We start from the raw sequence: 26,065 nt of genomic DNA on the forward strand, positions 1-26,065 counted from the left end.
TTTGAGATCATCATTATGAGATAATACCAAGTTACTAAGCTGCCTACCCAGTCAACCCGGAAAAGTAGGGTTAAAAAAAACCTACTAACGTGGTTTTCCTTTTATTTATCCCTGATCCATCCTCCTGGACCTATGTGACATGATTATGCCTAATGTGACACAACCTCCTGTGCAAAAATAGATACAGACAGAACCCAAAGACTGAAGGGAGACAGGTGGGAGAAGAGGGCTATGTTTTCCGTATGTAGTTTACCACCTAAAATAGCCATGAGATACACAGGCACACACAAGAGGGCACTAGACTTAACTGACCTAGGTCCGAATCCAGCACCAAAGCCAGAGGTACCTCCAACAAGATCAGTTTTACCATCTCATGCCTGTTTCCTCATCTCAAAAATAGGTGTAACATAGGACTGAGTGAACTGATGATGATGAGTATAATTTTTGTGACTTTCTGTCTGAATTAAAAAAAAAAAAATCTCACAAGGACTCAGAGGCAAAGAACATACAAATAAATTTTCACTGCAAAGTAAAGGAGCTGTTACAGTGGAGGATTACTGGACTGAATGTCAATATTATGACATAGTATGAGTGTGTTTCATGTTTGGTAATTGCAATCATTGTTGCTTTTGTTGTGGTCATCCATGTACAATGGTTGGTGTCAGCCTATTTATCTCTTGTAAAAATAAAATACACTGTGTGTGTGTGTAAAAAAAAAAAATAGGTGTAATATTAGTATCTACTTGTGAGTACTAAGTGAGAATTAAATCAGACAATTCATGTAAAGTATTAGCACCGTAAATGCTTAATAAAGGTTAGTTATTATTATATATGTTATATTATTATATTATATTATATATATTATATGATATATAATATATAATATCATCAATATTATCATATTATTAAGTGGTAAGAACCATTAATCAATGACTTGCCAAATTAGAAATCCAGAAATAGAGATAAAATTTCTGGTAAATCTGAAAAAATAGAGACAAACAATTTAAGGTCAGAAAAAGAAGGAAGGATGAACATTGGGATGTGAGACAAGCAAGCCTTTTTAAAAATGCAGTGTTTCATATATATGGAATCTAAAAAAAAAAAAAAAAAAGGTTCTGAAGAACCTAGGGGCAGGACAGAAATAAAGACGCAGACGTAGAGAATGGACTTGTGGACACGGGGATAGGGAAGGGTAAGCTGGGATGAAGTGAGAGAGTGGCATGGACATATATACACTACCAAATGTAAAATAGATAGCTAGTGGGAAGCAGCCGCATAGCACAGGGAGATCAACTCGATGCTTTGTGAGGACCTAGAGGGGTGAGATAGGGAGGATGGGAGGGAGGCTCAAGAGGGAGGGGATATGGGGATATATGTATACATATAGCTGATTCACTTTGTGATACAGCAGAAACTAACACTCCATTGTAAAGCAATTATACTCCAATAAAGATGTTAAAAAACAATACAGTGTTTATTTTTTACAACATAACTCACTGTGTTTTAGAATTATAACCTGTTATGTAAAATTCTTTGTTAATATTTAGAGATTTGTCAGACCTCAGAAAATATTCAACAACAGAATTTTTTTTTTACCACTTTTGGGGTAAAAACCTGAAAGAAGTCCTGGAATGGGGTTGGGAGAAGAGGTGGAAATGAACCTTTATAGCAGAGTGGGTCCTAACAATCCTAATTAGGATTGGGGTTTGGAATAAACTAATCATTCACAGTGCTCATAAAGTCTCCCGAAAGCCAAAGGCTGAATGGGGAACACAGCCAGAGGGATGGCACGGTCACTGGAGAAGCTAATGGCTTCCAGGAGAACAGAAACCAACCCATCTGGCAAGATCTTTGCATCTTTCTAGGAAGTGAATCTCAATCCAGTCATCATTTCTCCACTTCTGGCCTTTCTTGCACCTCTGATAAAATAACAATGTGGGGAGGGGTTAAGGAGGTGCACGTGGCCGGTAGAGGTAGGAAGGTGGTCAGGAGAAGTTACCACTGGCGTCAGAAAGGTTGAAAATTGAACTCAGTCAGCAGCTTCATGAAGCTGCCAAAGGGCACATGGATAATGCTTCCTTGAAAGCAGTACTAAGGAAAGGTAAGAGAAAGCAAGGAATGCTCAGATCCATGGACTTAAAATCTGAGTATTACCATCAAAACCAACCCAGTTATCTGGTCAACAAGTATTTGATGAATTCCTTCTGTGTATAAGGAACTGGGATTCCTTGTTTAAAATATAAGCTGTGACCCCTGTCCTCAAGAATATTTCAACCTACCAGGGAGTATAGGATGTATCAAATCCAAAGCTACTTTAGAAGAAAGCAGGCATTGGACAAATGTTTATTTAAAACAAATAGATGCATAGATTTTCTTCAAACTCGACTTCCTTTAAAACAGTTTGTTATTTACTCTGTGATGGGCTTCTTTCTGTGCACAGTGGCTGTGTCTGCGGCAGATGTATAACTGTGTTCTGACTATAGGCAGTGTACACAGCCTGAACTGTTGGTTGGTGGGAAAACAAGGACGTGAAGAAAGGGGTAATCCTTCGACTATTTCTCTACTTACCTCGTGGTCTTACTGCTTCTACACACACCCCATACATAAAACACATTACATATAACATATATAACGCATTACCCGCAATGTGAAGACATGTTATAAAATTTTGCTATAACCACAAAGGAGTGCTTAGAACTGGTTCCTTCTCCCTTATTCTGTGTATGTAAACGCACAATTATCTTTTTAGAAAAGAATCTTTTTGCTAATATAACACAAGGTACCTATCTTAACCTTTAACAAAGTTTTCAATGGAGTAGTAAAATGATTTGAAAAAATTACAAAGAATCATGTAGACCCTTTTTCACCAGATATATATGGTAACTGTCTTACTAGCCTGAAGAGCCTCAACTAGACCCAGACTTTCTGCATTTGCTGACCTTGAGGATCTCCCTGAAGTTCCTCCTTTTTAATCTGCAAAGTTACTAACACAGGCTGGTCTGTCAGTATGGAACATGCACTACCACTAATATCAGTGACCGCCATCTCCCAATCCCTCCATGTGTGTCAGGCACTGCGCACAGATCATCGTTACACAGTCATCTCGTGCAATAGGTACGGTGCTAAGTAATAAACACAAGAGATATATTTAAAATAGTTCCCAATCAAATACTGCCATTTTAAGCTAGTTTAAATATATGTATTAGCAAGTTACACATACAGGAATATTTGGAAACTTTCCCGAATTTAGGCAAACACTAAAAGTACCTCCAGAGCTGTCTAGAACACTGGCCCAACTAGATTTTCTTTTCCATTCAATATTCTTTAGCATTTGAAGGATGACTTATTATAAAACTAATTGTTTAAGAGCATATTCTAGCATTAACCCTTTCAGTTAAATAATGTCTATCTGAATAATTTTCTGTCTCAAATTCTGGTTGAAGCTAAAGTTACTCCCACTTGGTGAGGCTTGGTGATAAAAAGGTAGATAATCTAGGAGAAAGATAAAAAATCTTCAATCCATTGAAATCTACTGAAAGTATAGAGCCATACATATTAAAATAATCATCTAATAACTGAAAATTATTACTGTTATGATGGCAATTAAGTATCATTATTATGGCAAGCATTTGTGAGTACTCACTCTAGGTCAGACTAAATGATTTATATTCATTATCCTCTCATTTAAAATTCATATCACACCCATTTTACAGGTGAGGTAGATGAGTGGTAAAGTAATTTAAAGTTAGACGGCTAGTAATTAGTAGAGCTGGGATTTGTATAGGTCTGGACACACCAAAGCCCATACTCTTTTTATTATGTTACAATGGCAACATTAAAAACCTCAACTGAGGGCTTCCCTGGTGGCGAAGCGGTTAAAAATCCACCTGCCAATTCAGGGGACACGGATTCGAGGCCTGGTCCAGGAAGATCCCACATGCCGTGGAGCAACTAAGCCTGTGCGCCGCAACTACTGAGGCTGCGCTCTACAGCCCGCGAGCCACAACTACTGAAGCCCATGCGCCTAGAGCCCATGCTCAGCAACAAGAGAAGCCACCGCAATGAGAAGCCCGCGCACCGCAACGAAGAGTAGCCTCCGCTTGCTGCAACTAGAGAAAGCCCGCGCGAAACAACAAAGACCCAATGCAGCCAAAAATAAAATAAACAAATAAATAAATTTTTAAAAAATAAAAATAAAAATCTCAACTGAAAACAAAATGCTACTGCAATTTGAACCCCTACTCATATCAAACTCATAACCCGCCAAAATATCCCTCCAGCTCATTCAATCATTTCCTCACATCCACCCCTACCTACTCCCAAAAGAGGTTTAGGCAGTTTTCTAAAGCTGCATCAAAAATAAAGAGAAATAAAAGTGATGTCAACACAAAATATAAATCCTTCAGCATCTTAAAAAAATAACGTTTCTATAAAATATAGTGCAATAACTAAGGGACGAGTATTAAAGAATAATGAAGGTGCGAAAAAAATGCATTACTGTCAGCACTCTACCTGGGTACCAATGTGTTAGAGCACCTTATTTGAAAACAAATCAACCTAAGTGCCTATTTTGGAAAACATTGCCTGTGCTGTATATACCAGTGTTAGGGGAAAGCAAACCCAGAAATTAATTAAGAAATGAGTAAAACCACTCATTGTGCTATGAGAGAAAGTACTTTGTAATAAACTTTCTCTCTACACTTAGAGTGAAATCTTCCTACCGATTGCCTTCCCTCATTTACATATCTGTGCAGGTCTATTCTTTTTTTTTTTCCTTCCAAGCCCCTTTGCCCTTTCAATCATGAAGCATATTACTCCACTGTCAGTGCAAAGCAGTTCCTAACAACAGGGAACCCAGCTGGGATAGGAAGAGGGCAGCAGGCTCATGCATTAACATAATAATCCAACTGTGTTCCCATAGGCCCTTAGGGCAGACAGCATATTAGGTAGGCCTCCTGTGCAGACCCTGGTGGAAGCTGCCGGATCACCTGCCTATCAACCTGTGGCAGCTACAGCGGGCTCAATAGCACCAGCTCCTGCCAAGCAGTGGTGCCCAATTACCTTACTACAAAAGACAGAAATCCATTTTTCTATGTCTATTTAATGTACTCAATGCATTTCCTTATTTACGATTTGAATCTACGTTTCTGCATCGTTTCCAGGGGATTGACTTATTGCCTTTTAACTTTTGAAAGTCTAGTTGTCCAAAGGCCGTATCACTGCAGTAGGCAAGGAATGAGAATGAAAACCAAATTTCCAATACAAGAGCCCAGGTTGGTAAAGCTAACTGCTTGGTCACCAGTTGTCGAAAGATTCTTTCCTCATCAATACAGAGCACTAGAGATGTGGGGAAGACCTGAAAGGCCGCCATCTCTATTTCCTCGAGGCGACAGAGTTGGGGGGAATCCTACCCCCATGTCTTCTCGAAATGTAGTTTTTCTTAATTCTGACCCAAGCATGTTTTGATTTAATGCTGCTCGGTTCCCGGAGCCTTTGATTTACTCTATGTGTGGTTTTCTTTCCAAGCCACAATATCTATCAAATAAGGAAAAGCCCAGGGGTATATTCCACTAAAAAGATATTATTTATACATTACACAAGATCACCTTTAAAACGTCATAAACATATGTTTGAAATTATAATTCACCTCAGTGAATTAAACACAGTAGCCTCATTCTCTGATGAAATTTCTCCTTAAAAAGGTTGCAAGGAAGGTGCATAATTTGACATTTAATTTAATATGGGAAAAAGTACTTTTAGAAGCATTCCAAATAATGCTATTTAAAAGATCACGACACTACCAATTTGATTAAAGAAGCATTTTCTATTGGTCAAGTATTTCTTAAAAAAGTTGAGTTTCTAGAAATGTTATATTTTGGGTTTTTTAATGGCTATTTTAATAAAAAATGAATCCTCTAGTCAAACAAAAGTGCATTTATCTAACATTTCTATGAATTTTAAATGATATGGAACTAATACTATTGTTTAAGCCAACCAACCTGATGTGCTTTACGTGTGTCCTAATAATTAAGTAAAAATTAAGTACAAGGGTCAAATCTGCACATGCCACGGATTTTCACTGTCAAGGTTACCTCTGTTACCTTAGCACGAACAGTTTGTGCATTACATTAACAGATGATGGTGACCATGCAGCAACTTGTCAGTTCTTTGATTACTTCCACACATACCAGACCAGGTTTTATATAATGTAAGTCCCCTCATCAGGAAGAAATCTGTTTGCTCTTTACTAAACAACCTAGGGAAAATTCAAATAAAAGAGAGAAAAAAAAAAACCTAACATTTTTTTTTCCTCTTCTGTGAATAAATCGTGAGCTGTTTAACGGCCTCTAAACAATACGCTATAATATATTATACATTGATGGGAGTGTAAATACAAAATACTAAACTCAATAATAAATATTAATGCTTATATATGTGTTAAACAGCAAAATTATACACATCCCCTCCTTGATCTTTTGGGGATTCCAGAGGCTCTTTATTCTTCATAAATTCTTATATTTTGACAAAATGTAATGCATCTTCCAAGTCATTAAGTACAGAAACTTGATTTTTGATTAAAAAACAATAAACAACAGCCACGTGGTGACAGAATAAATGGCAGCCTAGACTTTACCATTTTAATTCCTTCAAGGGGTATGTTTCTATTCTAGCATAAACAAAAGAAAAGCATTTATAGAAAATAGAAATCTAGCTATTCCATTAGTAAGAACTTGATTTTAACTTAAACAGCAACTTATACAGCTAGAATAATTCAGCCTCTAAAGAATAGTAGAGAAGGAAATAAGGGACAGAATTGTAGTATCATTTCTAGCATGAGATATTCAATTTTGCATGAGGTTAAAAAAAAAAAACAAAAAAAAAACACCTAAGCATAAATGAAAGAAAGTGTTATTTCAAATGTAAGTGGGAATAAATAGAAATAGAAAATAATGCAAAACAAACCATAATACACCAAAGTTTAAAATCTCCCCCCCACCTCCCTGCAGCCATTCCTTTAGGTTGTATATTCCTATATTTGAAATACACCACATCTTCATTTTTATTCTACTAGAGTAGTCCCTTCCCAGCAGAGAATTACCTAGAAAGGACCCTCTTCCCCCGTGGAAAACTACTTGATTCTTAAAGACTTTACCCAGTTCAATTTGATAGTGTAGATATGGCTTCAGAGATGGTTTGCAGCTAGTATATTCTGACATTTCTGCCAAGGATAAGATTAAGTATGAAATATCGAAATTACACGTTAAAATAGATGCCATTTTACTTTGTTTCTTCCTGAATAGCCCTTCAGCTGTTGAGGCACATACATTTTTCCCCAGGCAAAATCCCCAGGCTAAAATAACTAAGTCTCATATCTTCAGGAAACCCAGGTTCCCAAACATTATTCTTAGGTATCTGATTATCTATGGGCTGTAGTTTCATTTCATAGTGAATCATGTAAATCTTACTTGAAAAAGGAAAACTACTCCACTGGAAACATTTCTCTTCAGTCAACTGCTCATACTGGATACCCTCAATGACAATACATAGTTTTCTACAACTTCTTAAAAAAAATTTTTTTTTATTTTAGTAATAGAGTTAGAAGTCACAAGGATTCAAGAACGGATCATTTGTATTCAAAACATAACTTTCCTGGGGCTTCCCTGGTGGCGCAGGGGTTAAGAATCCGCCTGCCAATGCAGGGGACACGGGTTCGAGGTGTGGTCCGGGAAGATCCCACATGCCGCAGAGCAACTAAGCCCGTGCGCCACAACTATTGAGCCTGCACCCTAGAGCCTGTGAGCCACAACTACTGAAGTCCGCGCGCCTGGAGCCCGTGATCCACAACAAGACGAGCCACCACAATGAGAAGCCTGCGCACCTCAAGGAAGAGTAGCCCCTGCTCCGCACAGCTAGAGAAAGCCCACGTGCAGCAACGAAGACCCAACGCAGCCAAAAATAAATAAATTTTTTTTTAATTAAAAAAAAAAAAAAACCCATAACTTTCCTTCCAGGACTGCCCTCTCTAGCAGCGTGCTACCCTACACTTACCACTGGGGAAAGGACCTTCCCATCTGCTAAGATCTAATCCTATCACTTTGCAACCTCAGACTCTCAGGCAACTTAAAGTCAAAGACCACCGCTTTAAACAGTAAACAGATGTTCCAAGGCTATTACTCCAAACCTCAGGTGAGGATAAATACAACTTTAAATTAAAACTAAAGAAATTTAGCAAGCAAGTAAAAAGGTAAGTAAGTCAGGAGCTCTTAAGATCTTTCAGACCATCATAAATTAAAAAGAAAAGTTTAAGATTCTACCTTTAACCTCAAAGCTTTTAAAATTAAGACGAATTAAAATGCATATTATCATCACATTCTAACAAAGCCAACTTGAGTTATATTGCAAGCATTTTTATTTAGCACATAATCCCATCACAAGAAGTTTATAGATTACTCCCTCCATGCCCACTCAAGTACTGAATCATTATGCATTAAGTTATTAAAAGAATTTTTTAATATAGGTCTTAATTGCCTGCTCTTAACAACTTAGTTCTTATTTCAAATCAGAACCCATCCTAGAAAGCTGTAGGCAGAATGCTGAAACAGAGTTAAGAAAAGTAAAAGATGAAGAAAAAGAGAAAATATGACAGGGTAGAGGAGGAGGTCATAAAAAAAGAAATCTATGAATGAGAAGATCAAGGGGATAGATAAAAAGCAGGAACTAGAAAACCCACACTCTTCACCTCCTCAAATGTGATAATATCTAATTTTTAAAAAACATAATTAAACACATCTCTGTACACAGTGTTGCGGGAGAAATGACCCACGAAGAGCTGAAACACACAGCAATGGTTCATAAGTTATGGGAGGGGGAGAGGAGGCAAAGAAGGTGGGCAGCGAGTGAGATGAGTGCCCCAAATGTCAGTGGAGCAACCCAAGGTGAAGGCATTCACAGGTTCATGGTCAGCAAGGTTGGTAACTTCTGAAAGATAAAAAGAGTGGTTACCTTTTTGTCTTCTCCTTAGCAAATCCCTATTTTACGTGTGTGTGTGTGTGTGTGTGTGTGTGTGTACATGAGTCTGTGTGTCTTGCGGATGAGGGGAAAGAGGGAAACAAGAACAGCCCCCCTGGGGGCTTCCCTGGTGGCACAGTGGTTAAGAATCTGCCTGCCAATGCAGGGGACATGGGTTCCAGCCATGGTCTGGGAAGATCCCACGTGCCGCGGAGCAACTAAGCCCGTGCGCCACAACTATTGAGCCTGTGCTCTAGAGCCCTCAAGCCACAACTACAGAGCCTGCGTGCTACAACTACTGAAGCCCATGCATCTAGAGCCCATGCTCCACAACAAGAGAAGCCACCGCAATGAGAAGCCCGTGCACTGCAACGAAGAGTAGCCCCCGCTCGCCGCAACTAGAGAAATCCTGCGCACGGCAACGAAGACCCAAACGCAGCCAAAAATAATAAATAAATAAAAACAAAATAAATAAATTAAAAAAAAAAAAAAAAAAAGAACGGCCCCCTGGGCTACAAAGGGTGGAGTGCTACTTCTACCACTGGACCTCAGTCCTGGAACTATGACTCTCATTCCCTCAGATCAAATCTTGCCAAATAACCAACTCCAAGGAACTGACTAATATTGTGGTCCTGGGAGGTGTTTTGTTACTCTGAATACTACTTGCTTAAGGTAAGCCATTAATTGGGGCTTAGAAATACTTACGATATAGCGGTCATAGCTGACAACTTGCATTCAAAATAGGAAAACAGAGTTTCCTCTTCCCATAAGCGGCGAGGTGACCTCTGAAAACGGTTCACTATTCATTTGACCTAGAAAACCCCACAGAGTCATACAAGTCAAGAGGTTCAAATCTTTGTGTTCACTCTAAGAACACTCGTGAAAGCACCCAGGCCATGAAGGGTATGCGTATCCGAAAAGCCACCACGTATGTGAAGGACGTCACTTTACAGAAGCAATGTGTGCCACGCTGTGGTTACCACGGTGGAGTTGATAGGTGTGCCCAGGCCAGACAGAGGGGCTGGACGCAGGGTCGATGGCCCACAAAGAGTGCTGAATTTTTACTGCACGTGCTTAAAAAAGCAGAGAGTAATGCTGAACTACAGGGCCTAGAAGCAGATTATCTGATCACTGAGCACATCCAGGTGAACACAGCCTCGGCACAGAACCTACAGACAACCCGCGCATGAGCTTTCCCTGCCACGTTGAGCTGACCCTCACTGAAACACAGCAGGTTGTTCCTAAAGCAGAAGAAGAGGTTGCACAGGAGAAAAAAATATCCCAGAAGAAACTGAAGAAACAAAAACGTATGGCCTGGGAATAAATTCAGCATAAAATAAATGCAAATAAATAAAAGAGAAAAAAAAAAAGAAAGACAAATAAGCAGCCTCTGGTGATAGCAAATGGTGTTCACAATGGTAGCCAGTAAGAGAAACACAGGTGGAAAGAGTGAAAACGCAGATCGCCCTTTGTCACGGAAGTAACAACAAATTCTGCTCTGAAAAAAAATAGTTTCCTCTCCAGTTCTTTGTGCAAGAAGCCAATTTTATTCTTGCTTCCATACTTAAATCTAGAGACAAAGAGATCTATTAATCCTTATAAACTGCTCCTAGGAGCTTCCTTTTCCTCAAGGAGTTAACAGAAGCCTTGACCATCACACAAAGGAGATGAAATCTCTGCACTACATAGCAAACACATAGCTCCAATTAGGTTTAAGGACATTTTTACAGCTTTTATGCCAAGTTTATATTACCAGATGTTAAAGAATGTGTGGTAGCACTTAAAAGCGCTAAAGCTGGCTAATCACGCTCTTGATAACAATGGTTTATGATTACATCTCAAGGAAAGCAGGAAGAAGGCATTTACACGATTTTGTTGTTACATGATGATATTGAACAGAAGCAAAAACAAGGGGCAAGGTCAACCCAAATCTTTTGTTCTCTCTTTTGATACTCTCATCTACGGACTAAGACATGGGAAGTTATCATTAGATTTTTCCTCGTGCCTTAGAATAAATTCAGCTAAAAGGCTTTAGAGGCTTTAGGATTAAGATTAACTCTAAAAAGCAAATGTATTCATATTGTCCAAATCTGTATATGTCTAAACAATATAAAATTATACCTATAAAGCAAACAGGTAAAGGATGGCAAGAATTTTTAATTAGCATTTCATTATAATACCAATGTGAAAAGAAAGAGGTCAACTATTAATAAGGGACAGATTTCCCACCACTGGGATTTATTCTGAATTCATTTTAAGACCAGAAAGCTGTGATCTTAAAAATCTCCACTCCGAAAGGGTTAAAAGTTGAAATAACGGTACTTTAAGGATTGGGGCTTTAAGAACAGCTATTTGTACGTAAAAACCATGTAGTTCCAGACTCTTAATTTGTAATTTTAACTTAGAACCATAATGCCCACTTATTTCATGAATAAATGATTACACACTGGATAGCGTATCTATTTTGGATACGGATAAAGGCTTAGAGATTTCAATCAAGCATGTGACTTCCTTTTCATTTCTCTTTTTTGATACGTGCACTTCTCAAAATTCCACAAAAGAATACATATCAAAAAAGAAATATACTCACTAAAATTTAAGGTTACTCCAACAAAAGGGTTAATTAGAGAAACAAATTTTCTCAGACTGTTAATAATGGGAATGACACATACTATGTGCCCATAAGTAATTCTCAGGTATCTTTGATCTTCAGCCCCATGCGGTTTCTGTTGCCTACCGTAGCCTGGCCTCTGGGACTCTCTCAGAACCAGACATCTGGCTACTTTGTTGTTTTAGACTAATCTCCTCCCAGGAGAGCTCAAGAAATGACACCAGGCAAGGAGGGTCCTGGCAAGGGAAAAAACATTACAGTATTAGCAGATTTCTTTTTGAGTGGACGAGAGTATCAAAATTGTCTTCAAATTTCTGCAGTGGTCTTAGGAGTGCTTCTGTTCTGTGGTTTTACTCCAGCATAATTTAAATAGGATGTATATATTATATCCTTAAGGCCCATCAATCATCTTTAAGAACTCACCGAATGTTAATCATAGAATATTACAATGTGTAGGAGAAAGTTGTGAGGAAAAATACAAATCAGATTAATTCTTCACCCATCTGTTAGGGTTGGGTGATGACTGATAAAACAAAGATTTTAACTGTCAGCTGAAGGGTTACACCAAAACTGTGGGATAATGTCTAAGATTTGCAAATACAGTTGCATGCCTCTTATTACGCCAACTTCCTATCATGTTTCTTCTTTTAACTGGGATTTTTTTTGAAAGAATCTTAGCTGCCAATCTACCAGAAAGGTCTGATTAAAGTATACTTCTGTAATGTGCCTCTGAGGAAAGCAAGAGGGTGCAAGAAGTGATGTAAGCAAAAAAAAAAGCCGAACAATTCAGTCAAGGACAAAATATTATTTTTGAAATGATAAAGATTATCAATATTTTCCCCCCAAGGCAACAAATAATCATCTTAATTCCTTTTTAAGGATTATTGTTTAATCCCCCAAGTCTATACATTCTGAGAAAAAAAATAATTTACCACTTATTACACAAATAGAATATAAGCCAAGTGGGATAATGGCTTAATCTGTGAACTTCAATATTTTATCCTAAAATCACATTTTACCTATTTGCAATACATTCAGATAATATATGAGATCAAGTGTTATACTACATATGACATTTATGTTCTTATACAGGGTGACAGAAAACTCATGAGACTGGCTAAAATACCTGATGCATTCATCTCATACCTGTCAAAAGAAGTCCTTGTTTTATGTTTCACTTTTTTTATAATATTCAAAACACATAACTATATAAAGACTTCTACCTTGTACTGTACTTCGTAAGTTAACGATTCTAATATCCTATTTTATCCTAACACTATCTACTCTGTTAACATCCATTATAATTACCACTAGAGACAAAAATTTTCAGAGGATGAATGTAAGAAATACAATTTAAGCAATAACGATTCATTTATTATCAAGTAAAGCAAAAGAATTATGTTAGTGTGGAATAAGCCCCTCACAAAAAGACAAATATTGTCTGATTCCACTTATATGAGGTTTCTAGAGCAGTCTAATGTATAGAGACAAAATAAGAAAGTTGGTTGCTGAGGGCTGGGGGGAGGGAGAAATGGGGAGCTATTGTTTAATGGGGATGGAGTTTTATTTCGGGACGATGAAAAAGTTCTAGGTGGTAATGATTACATAGCAATGTAATTAATGTCAATGAACTGTATACTTAAAAATAATTAAAAAGGTAAATTTTATGTTATGTATGTATATTTTACAACAATTTTTAAAAGATTTATGTTAGATATATAATAATATGAAAACTCCAAGATAATGAAAATTTGGAGGTCTTTTATTTTGAATGTCTTTCCTTGACCAAAGATACATAAATGAGAAGCATCCGCAATCACGTTTTAATTTATATACTCTTATCAGCATCACTCAAGAAATGAAAACACAAAACAAAAGCCTCAAATCAGTTCCAGAGCACATTAGCAGAATGGATTCCAAAAAACATATTTCCAAAATTTCCCCTAGATGTCTAGAGTTTGGGACCTCACGTTAGGAATACTGCTGCTAAGTAACAAAACTATTTCTCAATATTAATCTGCATTTCCAGAATCAAAAGAGGTAGAAAATTCAAGACAACCAATGAGACTTTTTTACAATACTGTGAACTATTAAGATATAATGGACCCAGGAATTAATCCGGCTCTCCAAGTGCCTTCCAAATATCATATTATTTTAAATTATATTCAGTGTAGTTCCAGTGCTAAGTTTACTTTATTCTATTCTATCATTTGAAAATTATACAAATATATTTTATATTAATTGTGATTAAGTTTAACTACATACACACACTAAAAAAGAAACTCCAAATAATAGTAGCTTATACAAGAGAGAAATTCACTTCTCTTTCACGTGAAGGAAGTCCAGAGGTAGGCAATCCAGGGCTGGAATGACAGCTCCACAGACAAAAGGACCCAGAATCCTATTCTTGCTGCTCTGCTATCATTAGCAGGTCAAATCATTAGCATGGCCGAAGATTTCTCCTCAAGCTCTAGTCATCAAGTCAACATTCCAGTAAGCAGAGAGGAAGGAAAAATGAAGGCCGTACCACCTACTTTTAAAGAGGTGTCTTGGATGTTGATATACAATATTTTCACTTACATTTCACTGGCCAGAATTTAGTTACGTGGCCACTAGAACACCAGGAAGTCTAGTAAACACAGTATTTAGGTGGCAGTGTGCCCACCTGAAAGTTTGGGTTCTGCTCTAAAGATGAAGGGAAAAGGAAATTAGAAAGCAACCAGAGGTGTCTGACACATATATTAACCAGAATATTCGCTTAAATACAACTACTATTGTAGGTAAACAAACAAGTCGAAACAAAGGGAAAACAAATTCATTAACTATTACTGGTATCTGACTCGTATAATTCACATAAAAGAATGAGAATTATCAACAAATCACCATGATGAAAAAAAGAAATTTGAAATTAGTTTTCAGTTTGAGAAAATATCAATACTATCCAATTAAAGAGACAGAGAATCAATTCATTTCCTTGCAACACAGTGAATTTCATTTATTTCCTTAAATATGAATAGAGTACTAACTAAATAAATGAATCAGGCAGATTCTCCCAATGAGTTAATATTGTGTGTTGGCTTAGACTGAGTCAATGTAGAGATGAAAACATAACGTTAGGTCTGGATTGAAGACAGTGTTTTTCCATCACCCCACCCCCATCCCTTGCCACTACTGAGGAAAAAAAAATGTTGGAAAAGAAGCAAAAGAGTGAAAATCAGAATAACCAAACCAATTCCCCTTAAGGCATATCTTCCAGATCAAATGGAGAATTATTTGTACAGAATCATGGAGGAGGGAGTTTAAGAAGATTATATGATTTGACTCTGACTGGAGATTTTAGGGAGTTCCAGTTATAGCCCAAATTCCTCTCATTTGGCTATTGATCTCCGTGACTTCTGCAACATCCATATAAAGCTGCAATGATTCATTCTGAGAAGGCTTTGGAAGCAGCACTTTAAAGAGTAAGTGGCTGCCAAGGAGAAAGGCCCAAAGGTGCATGACAGTAGCAGCATGACAGTAGCAGCAAGCACAACAGGGTCACACATTCTAAAGGAAGCTTCCTAATATCTTGGTGCTGAGGGCAGAATGATTGAGAGTCCCACGGACCCTGAAAACACCTGCTACACACAGAGCTGGTGTGGAGGGCAATCCCCTGTCCCAGGAGACCTTCAAAGACTATCACTGCCGGAGCAGACTGACCAACCCTAACAGCTTTTGGAAGAATACGTAGGGCCAGGAAAGTAGATACTTTCGTCATTATAAGGCCCAGTTCAGGATTTGGAAACCTGAGTGGATGTCCCACTCTGGGCTGAAAAACAGTTACTCCCAGAGCTTCCAAGAGACCACAGAATGGCGAGATGACCATGAGGGCAGTGACAACAACAAAGGCGCCAGAGGACCATGCAGGAACCTATTGAACAGTCTAGCTGGGTTAAGACCTAGTTAGTGGAGGAACTAAAATTCACCAGCAAAGAGAGGGAGAAACAGTGATGAAAGAAAAAGAGAAGAAGGACAGGAAAGAGAAAGGGAGAAGCTCAGATGATAGATGCATAGATTTTTAAAATATAAATATAAAAAATGAATAAGCTTTAAAAAATCAAGTAGACTATCATGGCATCCTCTCTTCCCAGGCTTTTGAGGCAAAAAGAAATATGTGAAGCAACTTAGGCAAGTAAGAGAGATAATAAATACTAAATGTTTTATCAGGTATCATGATAAAACTAGTTTTATCAACCAAGGTGAAAAATGCCACATTTAACTTCTAACCCCCAAAGTAATAACACAACATTCAATAAGACATTCAATACTCAACTAGAAACTATAGGCCATTCAAATAAGCTGTCAAGAGAGCAATGATTAATTTATGAACAATTAGCTATATCCAATAGACTTTCCAATCAACAAAATTTTTAAAAGCCAGTCATCTATAGCAATAACGTAATTATATAATGTTTTGTAATTTGCAAAGCATGTACACATTATGCTAATTTAATCATTTAACAAGCTAACACTGTGTATCTATTGCTGGGAGATATTTTATATAACTTAATCTATGGTGTGGATTTAGGGGGGAAAGTGGGTATGTACTTATAGGGTTTCTAACACTGAAATTAATTTTTTCTATTTAAATAGCCTTTAAAGAAAAAGCATGTACATGGTATCTTACAGTTTCAGATACTGGAATAACATTTGCTAGAAAGGGATATATTTGCTGCTGTGTTTCTGGGTGGAACTGGCTTCCTGGTGGTAGAGTTTGGGTCTGTGGTACCCAAACAAATTCAAGACAAAAGGCCTCTCATGTTTGAGGCGTAGAAGGAAACCTCAGCTTTGCTTTTCACCTTTTCATCCTGCAGGGAATGGAAGTTGCTGAGATATACGTGAAGAATCTCCCTGTGATTAGGGCAGTGGTGAGTTTTTCTTTTAACTCTGCAACTGCCATGAAGCAGGGCACACAGGCTTGGCCTCCCTGTGCCACTGACCTGCCCACACCACCCAAGCGTTTGGTTATTCCATTCAGATTTGGTACCTATGTGGCACAGCAAAGCAGTAATTCTGCCACTAACTCACTAAGTATAAAGGAAGCAACATTTGCAGTCAAATCGTCAGCCACAATGCAATTGCTTCCTTGGTCAGTCTGCACTCCGGCTCTCACATGCAAGTCAGGTATTTTGCATTGATCAGGCCACTGGGACAGGATTTGTGAGCGGCACCCCTTCCATCAGACCCATCCATTCTCTTGGATCTTCCAACCAGTGTATTATCTTAACCCTAAGGGGGAGGCCTTTCAAAAAGATACCCTAAGCACTAGGAGAGAATTTGAAAGCCTATCACTTCCAAGAACCAACTTGCCAACCAGGACCTGTGGGCCCAGCTCCAGCTCTAGGGACCTCCCCTGCCCCCTCCTGACTTACCCCACTAGCTCACTCACACGCACCTGTTGTTAACGCTCCCAGTTTTCCCCATTTCATTACCAAACTCTGTGAAAGCACACGACATTGCATTCTCTTTGTACTCCATCTCCCCACGCCTCAAAATACTAGCTCAGTGCTCTGTAAATTGCAAATGCTCGCTAACTTGTTTTAATTTAATTGTACACTGACATTCATCTCTTGGAAAAATATCAAGCCATCCACCTTTAACGAGGAGCCAACACAAGATCTAGGTGTTCCTTCTTATGTGACTGATTTCTAGAGTTTTGTTGGTTTTGCTGAAGATATTGCATAATTGGATGAAAGGGTCCTGGAGAAGGAGTCTATACTTCCCAGCTGTGTGACTTTAGTCAACTCACCTCTAAATCCTAATTTGACCAACTACGAAAATCAGGATAACATAATACCAGTCCTATCTACTTCATGTAACTGTTGGGAGGTTAGAAAAAGAAAATACAGGTAAAAGCATTTCATAAGATATGCAAAATAAATATATTTATCACAATAGGAGATGATCTAAAGAAGTACTGTCATATGTTTTGATTCTATATACAGTTGACCCTTGAACAACAAGGGTTTGAACTGCCCATGTCCACGTATATGCAGATGTTTTTTTCAGTAGTAAGTGCTACAGTATTTACTGTACTACAGTACTAGACAGTCATTGGTTGGTTGAATCCGTGGATGTGTATATGGTGTTGAATTCATGGATATGGAGGAACCAAGGGTATGGGGTCTGACTATAAATTACACATGGATTTCAACTGTGAGGAGAGTTGGCACCCCTAACCCCTACGCTGTTCAAGGGTCAACTGTATACTGAAACTTCCATACAGAAATCACTATTTATTTTAAATAAGGGAAAGAAATTTTACCTTATCATTCATGCAAAAAAATATATTTTAAGTATCTACTAATGTCTTTAATGTCAAAATCATTTTTCCCACATGAGATATTTACTAGACTAGTTAATTTAAGAGCATCCAAAATTTAAAAGGGAAGAAAATAGACTAAAAGGTCCCATTCAGCTACTAAAATGTCTGTGTATCTTTTTCATCACTTAATAGGTTTGAAAATGCAAGATCAACCCTATAGAAGTCTTTTATTCCCTTCCAGGCCAGATCAACCATATAAAAGTCTTTCATTCCCTTCCAAGCACTAGAAATCTTGTATTTCCTTCTGGGCATTATGCCAGCCATTTTGGAGGCTGCCACCATGTAAGTGGCTATGACTGCTGATGCTTAGACAAAGCAGAACAGGTGTGAATAATGGAGAAAAGCAGAAATATTACAAGAGACAGCCAATTATGTATCCTGATTTTTTACAAAAATTTATGATTTTTCTATAAAATTTATTTAACATACAACAAAGTAAAACTAGATATCAGATATTACTTTAATAAGACATTTAAATCAAGACACTGATAGGGCTAGATTTAAAGTCCTTCAAGAATATTAATCTATTCAAATATATTTACTGTGGCCCCAATACATGCCAACTGCTGCACCAGACACAGAGGACACAACTGTGAATAAGAAATACACATTTCCTGTCATCTCATGACGACAGTGAGATACATAGGCATTTACAATACTCCGTGCTATACGTGCCTTGATGGGGTAAGTACCACAGAGCCCTGGTAGAGAGATGGGAAAGCTTCCTCAAGGGAGGCTTGCAGTCAAGTGGGAAAGTCAATACCTATACAACTTCTTAGTTTTTTACCTAACTCCATTTTTTTTTTTTGCTAACTACTGGCTTTTTGGTCTACTCGTAGATCAACCCTTATTTTTCTTACCTAAGTAGTTCAGGCACTAAGCCATGTGTAGATGGAGAGCTTTTAGTACCATGGGTCCTACCTCCCGTGTTAACTGAGAGTCTAGTATTGAAGGGAAGACTAGGAGCGCAGGCATTGGAAGAGGAGCTCCTGGGTTTACATCCTTGCTCTTCCTCTTTTGCGCTACATAACCCTGGGCAAGTTTCTTAATCTCTTTTTGCGTCAGTGTTCTCATCTATAAAATGGAGATAATAATAATAATAGTACCTAGCTCAAAAGGTTGTTAAAAGGCTTAAAGGAGTTAATATATAATATAAAGCACTGAGAACAAGGATTGACACATATCGTGAGCTATAAACGCACTGGGATGTTATTATTTTGATGGCAAGACCTTACTGTGATTGCAGTTATCTCTTGCTGTGTGGGTCAGCAGCTAAATAAATCCACTTAGGGCAGAGGAATTGCCCACAGAAGTTAGGAATGCTTCCCGGAATTGTGCGTTGTTGCCGTCCTGTGTCATTCCATTGTCCTGCTGTGCCCTTATTTTCTTTTCCAGGTCAGAAATTGGGAAAGCGTAGAAAAACGTTAGCAGTTCTTCACATGTCTAAGAGGCTTTGTAAAACCTGAGGTCAAGCTTCTTCCAACCAGTAAAAGGCTCCTTTAATTAAACAAACAAGCTTCTAACTCAATTAACTTCTTTCCTCTTTCTATATTGACAATCAATTTATAATGAATTGGGCCTGAAGTTGTAAAACTTCATCAACCACAGGCAAATTGTTTCTTGAAGTAGGTTCTTTTTTTTACCCTCAGAAGTATTTCAAACACAACTTGAAAATAAAAATTTTTTCGAGAGAGCTACATAATCCTCCAACAAAATTTCATTTTTGGTTATCCATAAAAAGATAACGATATCAAACCAACGGAATTCATGTCTCTCTTTATAAACTACTTGAGCATGGTAGATCCTGTTTTAATTTTAATGCCAGCTTCCATTTTTCATATGAAAATGTGACTATGTATCTCACGTTTAACAGCAAGTGTGCAAGCACACAGCAGAATAATTGGTAATTAAAACTATCTGGGAACTGGAAACATCAAACGTTGGAGGAACTAAAAGAATAACGCATGTCAGCAACTCCATTGCATAAATGCAATGAGTGTCTACGATGGCTTATTTTGACAAGGACTTAAACTCAAACAAGAATTAAGGCATATCAGTCCCCGCTGTCCTTGATAAGGAGGGCCACAAAAGTTGAAAAGCATTTTTCATAGGCTAACTCATTATGCACTTTAAAAAAAGATTAGTATGTATAAATATATAAATACACTTTACCTCATATAGTTAGTTTCTCAGACTGGTTTTCAGAATTAAAGTAACATGATCTCCCTATTTGAAAAACTATACCGTTCTCAAACATGAACTTAATGTAATTGTAATAAGACTGGAAGTTTGTAATAACACTGTCTCTGAGTCCAGATCTAAAGGACTGTTTAATGAGAAACACTATGGAGCATAAACTCTGAAAACTTCCCATAAATAAGCGCTCTTAATGGGATCTAAAATGTACGTGCATCAATGAGAAAATATGTCTAATCTAGACAGAACATTGTTCAATTCTATCCCACTTTAATCTGGCACAGTAAATACAAAAAGATACTTGAAAGAGAGATTGAGAACATATGCTTATGAAAATTACTGCAATGTAAGTGACCTCACATTGTTCTAAACAACTCTGCTGGGACCATTGCACGACTAAGAGTCATACAAAGCTAGAGTCATTCTCTAGCTTCCCCAAGCCTTTGCCATTTTTATTATGGATACTCTTGTACTGCATTAAAGGGATACAAAGAAAAGCAGTTCCTGCCAAGAAAAGTCAAAAATTGATTAAAGAGCCAAATACATGCAAAAGTATCTGATTAAGGGTACAAAAACAGTCTCTCCTGTGGAAGGAAAAGAAAGATTAATATTTCTGCCTGGGCATCTGCAAGGCTTCTTAAGAGGGAAATGATTATTTGAGCTGGGCCTTTGACTGATGGGCAGGACTTCCACTGGAAGTGGAAGATACCGGAAGATGAGGAGGTCTCTGTTATAGGGGCAGAATGGTCAAGTGAACTGATCACAAGCGGCAGAAGACCTTCTCAGAAACACAAAGTTCTCACACTGGTCTGAGGGCCAACACCAAAGGAACTGTCTGCAAGTAATAGGAGGCCAGGAATCTCCTTGAGAATAGACCAAAGGCTAGAAAATCTGTCCAGAGGATCAGAGGAGCTGACTCAGGAGGAAATACAGGTGGCACGTTTCCACTACAGTTTAGGGTTGTGTTTTTCAAACTGTAGTTCCCAAAACCAATTAGTAAATTGGCATTTATTTTACAAAATGAAAGAAAGTGAAGTAAAAGGAAGGGAAGGAAAGGAGAAAGGTGGAGGAGGAGAGGGAAGGGAAGAAGACAAGAGAGGAGAGGAGAGAGTGAATGACACATAGAGTAACTTTTCAGTTTCTAGCTGTGGATTGTGTTTTTTTTAAAAAAATGAAACTCACTCATTTAAAGGGCCCTTCAGGTCTAATATCTTGGCACTTGATTAGAATGCAGCTCAGTCTCACTCAATATATTCAGACCATTAGTTTGGGTCTAAGTGTTCTTGGTCATGAATAATTGACTTAAAAAATCTTACTGCACTAAGCAAGATGTTCTCATTAGATACTTAGAAGACACAGTCTGATGTCTTCATAAAGCAAGGAAAGTTTAAAAGAGTCATTTCCAAAGTTCATAGCAATGCAGTAAAGATTATGCTTGTTTCCTTTAGACTGACAGATGCTAAGCATCTTCATATGAAAGATACATGGATAATGTAATTCTCTGTTACGAAGTGGATAATCTCATAGGGAGAATAAATTGAGAAAGCATAAAGATCTACAATTAACACAATAAAGTAGATCATATTTCACCAAGAAGTAAACAGCTTAAAATGACAGATTACCTCCTCTCATTTATATAAGTCCTTATATATTTTTTCCCAAAGTATATTCATCTAAAACAACCCTGCCTACATACAACTGGTTAAAAAGCTGAAAAAGAGAATACCCAAGATCACAGAGCTAGTTAGCGATGGGGCCAAGAGAAGAAACTAAGTCTTCTCAGATTTAATTTATTAGTATTACCATAAGTCCATGGTTTAACAAATTATTGAGAATGTCTCCTTTTTCAATAGTAACAACTTTATAAACACATACAAATATATATGTAACTGGCATGTAGTCAATGCACAGATAAGCCAAAGAACCTAAAAAAGGTACTTGCCCAGAATTTGGAAATGAAGGTATAAATAATCAAATTCTCTATAATGAGATACAACAAATGTGAACATTAATCAAATAAGATTAACTAAGAAAAAAGTTATGAGTGTGTTGTTGTTTAGACTAGTGTTTCCTCAAAATCACTAATGGACCCAGGGTACCTCCCTAAAAAAGGAAGTTTGATTATTAAAATGTAACTAATAGAAATAAACCAAATAATTGAAAAATGTTTTATGTTAGTCATAATATATGCAGACAATCTGACATTGAAAAAGAATTAGATAACAAATGTCCAATGTTTATGAAGAATTGTTCAAAGGACACATGGTACCTGATTGTTTCTGTGGTCTGTTTGTTTGTTAGTTACAATGGAACCCGGGGTGGTTTTCCAGGCATTACAGTTTAGAGGAAACATCCTGCAGGTCTGTTCAGTCCTCTTTATCTGGTTCTAAATTCCCAGAGCAATCTTTCCATAAGTAACTTGACTTCCCGTGCCCTTTAGTTCCCAGAGGGGGTAATCTCGGATATCTGACATGAATATTCCATGTTATGGTAAGAAATATTTATACAAAAATGTTGAGGATCTATAATACAAACTAATAAACTGGGATTACCCAGTTTGTTAAATTTATTTAGACACCTGCCATCTTGTAAATTTATTTAAACCCCAACCTTCTTATATTGCAATTTACTGTTTATGTTTTATATCACTTACTCAACTGAAAATTCTATGAAGGTACGATATACAGGAAGCTATAGTAAGTACTCAACATATATTTTTGAATGAATGAATGAATAGAGTAAATGAATGGACTTAGATCAAACTTTGACGAAGCAATGATAATGACTCGGAAAACTAGGTGATTTCATCAGTGACAAACCTCTACAGTGAGGATAACGTTGATGCTTGCTTGATACGTGCCCTCACAATTTATAAGTGCTTCTGCATATGATTTCATGAGATCCTTGTAAGCAATTCTACGAAATAAGGATGCAAACACTATTGATCCTCAGAGGAGAAAACCAAGGCTCAGAGAGGTCCAGGGCTTACCTGGTGACCACTCAGACCACTAGGTGAGTAACGGCAAAAGCAGGAATCAAACACCTGCTTTGATTTCCCGGCAAGTGTATCCTTTGCTAAAAGGTCAGGTGGCCTAGCAGCTCAGGTGTGATGCTGCGCCCAGCATGTTAAGCTGGTGTTGTTTAAATACTTCTCACCCAAGATCAGGACTGGTCCTTATGTCTGAGGCAGAGTTGGACCCAAAGGTGGGGGTCAAATGACTTCAGCTATAGAAAGAAGGGCTCGGAAACAGGAATCTGGCGATGCTGAACAAGGTGTTTCAAGATCAAGTCCCTGGAATACACTCCCATTCAGATGGGAAAGGAGCCAGGTAAGAAGAAAAGGAGTGATGAGAAACATAGGAAGAGAATTAGGAGAGAAGAGGGTCAGAGAAGCAAAAGGAAGTTGGAAGCAAGTAGGTGTGGTGTCACAGGTTGAAGTCAGGTCCATGAAGGATGAGAAATGGACACTGGATTTGGTGAACAGACATCACTGCCAACCACTGAGAGGACCCATTTGGTTGGAGTGGTAGAAATGGAAGACAATTTGAGAGGCTTTAAGGGGTTAAATGAGAGAATTCTAAGTTACACACAAAAATCTTGGGAAATCTAGGTATGTTTCAAGCCAGTTTTATAGCAGCTTCAAACAAACCCAGTCAACTCTTCTGAGGGCTCCTAAGAATGCTAACCCAATCCAGAAAATGAGACTAAAGTTAAAAGGTAGAAATGGAAGACTAGTAGGGACATGGAATTTCTGGCTGCTATTACTTCTGTTCTTTCATCTGTCAAAGAGGAAAAACTGTTACCATTTCTCTGAGAGCACAGGAGGCTGGAGGGTAGAAAGTACACATAGGCCAGCTTGCAAGAGGGCTCAACACTGACAGCCTTTTTCAGGCTGTACAAGATTGCTCCAGGAGGCCAGTAAACTCCCACTGCAAGCAAAAGCAGTGACCAAGCCCATTTAACAGGAGAGAAAGGCAAGGCACACAAAAGCCCAGTGATGGCTGAAGCTGAGACAGTGACTGACAGATCAGATTTCCTTCTCACTTCAAGTCCTCTCTCTGCTGATCAGATCTACTCTAAATGCCTTTATAAATGTTTCAGTGAATCTTATCTTCATGCATTGGATTAGCAAGATCAACTCCCCACTGATAATGCAGAATAACCCTGAAGTGTTTCATGCCTTGCTGATCAGCCAGAAATTGAACATTCCGTCTCCATTTGGACTGTGATGATCTTGATCTTTCACCTCTAGCAAAAATCTTCTTATAGCTATAATTTTAAAGTTCGTAATGAGTGCTTCATTTGCTTTCCAAGCACATAGAACACCTTTTTTAAATACACTCAGACTGCCATGACCTTCGTCAATGACTTAAAGAGTTCACCACATGTAATAATTTTCTTTGCTCGGGAGACATTCTTAAGTTTTCTTTGAAGAGATTTGGGCAATAACTCCATCCATGAAATTAAGCGCACGTGCGTGCACACACACACACACACACACACATTTTCAACTTGTCACCTTTCTACCATACCTGAAATCAAAACTTTTCCTTAAAATGTACTTGGAATTCTGCATGACTACCAAAGGGTTCTAAAATCCTTCAGCTTGTTAACTGAAACACAATAAAAACGTCAGCTAAATCTGTTTACACTAAAAGCAACACACCATCTTAACTCTAGACTAAGCAAGAGGACAGCTTAATGCCTACAGGAAGCAACCACAGTCCACAACCCCAAATGGAACTTCTGGCTGCCCTGCACAGCTGAATGAGACTGAACTCACTTGGGGTACATTTTGGTTTTTTTCTACACTAAGAAAGAAAAACAATGATTTTAATGATATGGGCCAATGTAAAGCCATTCTACTCTGTTTTGCCTACCTTTGTGAGGTTTTTAATGTGAAATAGAGGTTGTGAATAGTGTAACATGACACTGAATGTAGGCTTCTTGAAGGCAGGCCCCAGATCTTACTCTCCTTTTTTATTCCCTATGGTAAAAGGCAGTGTCTACATAAAGTGGGTGCTAAACTACCGTTGACTAGCACATTCTATTTCTAAAGCTGGATGGTAGGCACAGTGGTGTGTATTATTATGCTTTAAACTGGATATATGTGTGTTTTTTGTAGATATATTTCATAATTTTAAAAAAGAGGGAGAATCCTGAGGCCCATCCACTACACATTCTAATTCAATAGTTCTAAAGTGGAGAAAACGGATTTTTTTTTTCTAATCACCCCAGGTAACGCAGATGTGGGCGATCTATAGAATTCACTTTGAGAAAAAAAACAACAAAAAATAAATAAACAGACCAACATAAACAACATGCCTGTTATCAGTACACTGCTATTAGTGGTGAAGGTGTTTTACTTTCCTGGTTCAAATTATCAGGCTCAGACTTAAACACAAAGAATATAGTATTTAGCATAAAATATTACTCTCAGATATGCCTGGAAATTCCTTCCTAACTTGCTCTGATTTTCCTCTATTATAATTCTTAATGCTTTTGTTTTCCTTTTCTTTTTTCCTTCAGATATTTGAAGGTAGAAATCCTTAATTACATTTCTCTCCTACTTGGTTTATTGCCCAGACTCACAAAATTTTACAAAGTTATACAGCTTTGCAACTTTACTTGGGAATTAAGACCTCATATTTACTTCACATTTTGAGGAAGGACTTTTAGCTGAATCCTTCCCTATCTCAGTTTGCAAAAAAAGAAATAGAGGTAAAAGGAGATAGTGCATCTTTTCCCAAACCCTACCTCTCTTGCTTTTTCATTAAACAACAGTATAAGTGTCAAATGAAATAAAAATACCTCTATAACAACAACACAAAAACCACATGATACCTTCTCTCCAAACTTAGGGAAATAATTTTCCAGTTTTTTTT

The 26,065-nt window shown here is 37.7% G+C and overlaps 1 protein-coding gene across 9 annotated transcripts in view; it reads right to left on the minus strand.

Moving 5' to 3' along the window:
• Nucleotides 1-26,065, minus strand: part of SLC10A7 (solute carrier family 10 member 7) — a 251,927-nt gene that overhangs the window by 200,980 nt on the left and 24,882 nt on the right. The window contains exons 5-6 of one of the 9 annotated variants that reach the window (XM_082463446.1): nt 17,409-17,478; nt 8,970-8,979 (exon numbers count right to left, since the gene is read on the minus strand). The exons of 7 other annotated variants lie outside the window; for them this stretch is intronic. In XM_082463446.1, coding sequence (XP_082319572.1) covers nt 17,440-17,478 — 39 coding nt within the window. In that variant the 3' untranslated portion in view covers nt 8,970-8,979; nt 17,409-17,439. Of the gene's footprint in view, nt 1-721; nt 8,980-17,408; nt 17,479-26,065 lie in introns of those variants that run through there. One more of the 9 variants, XM_082463438.1, reaches the window with a different exon arrangement.

This window comes from Balaenoptera physalus, assembly GCF_965194825.1.
Source record: "Balaenoptera physalus genome assembly, chromosome: 5".
Taxonomy (NCBI): Eukaryota; Metazoa; Chordata; class Mammalia; order Artiodactyla; family Balaenopteridae; genus Balaenoptera; species Balaenoptera physalus.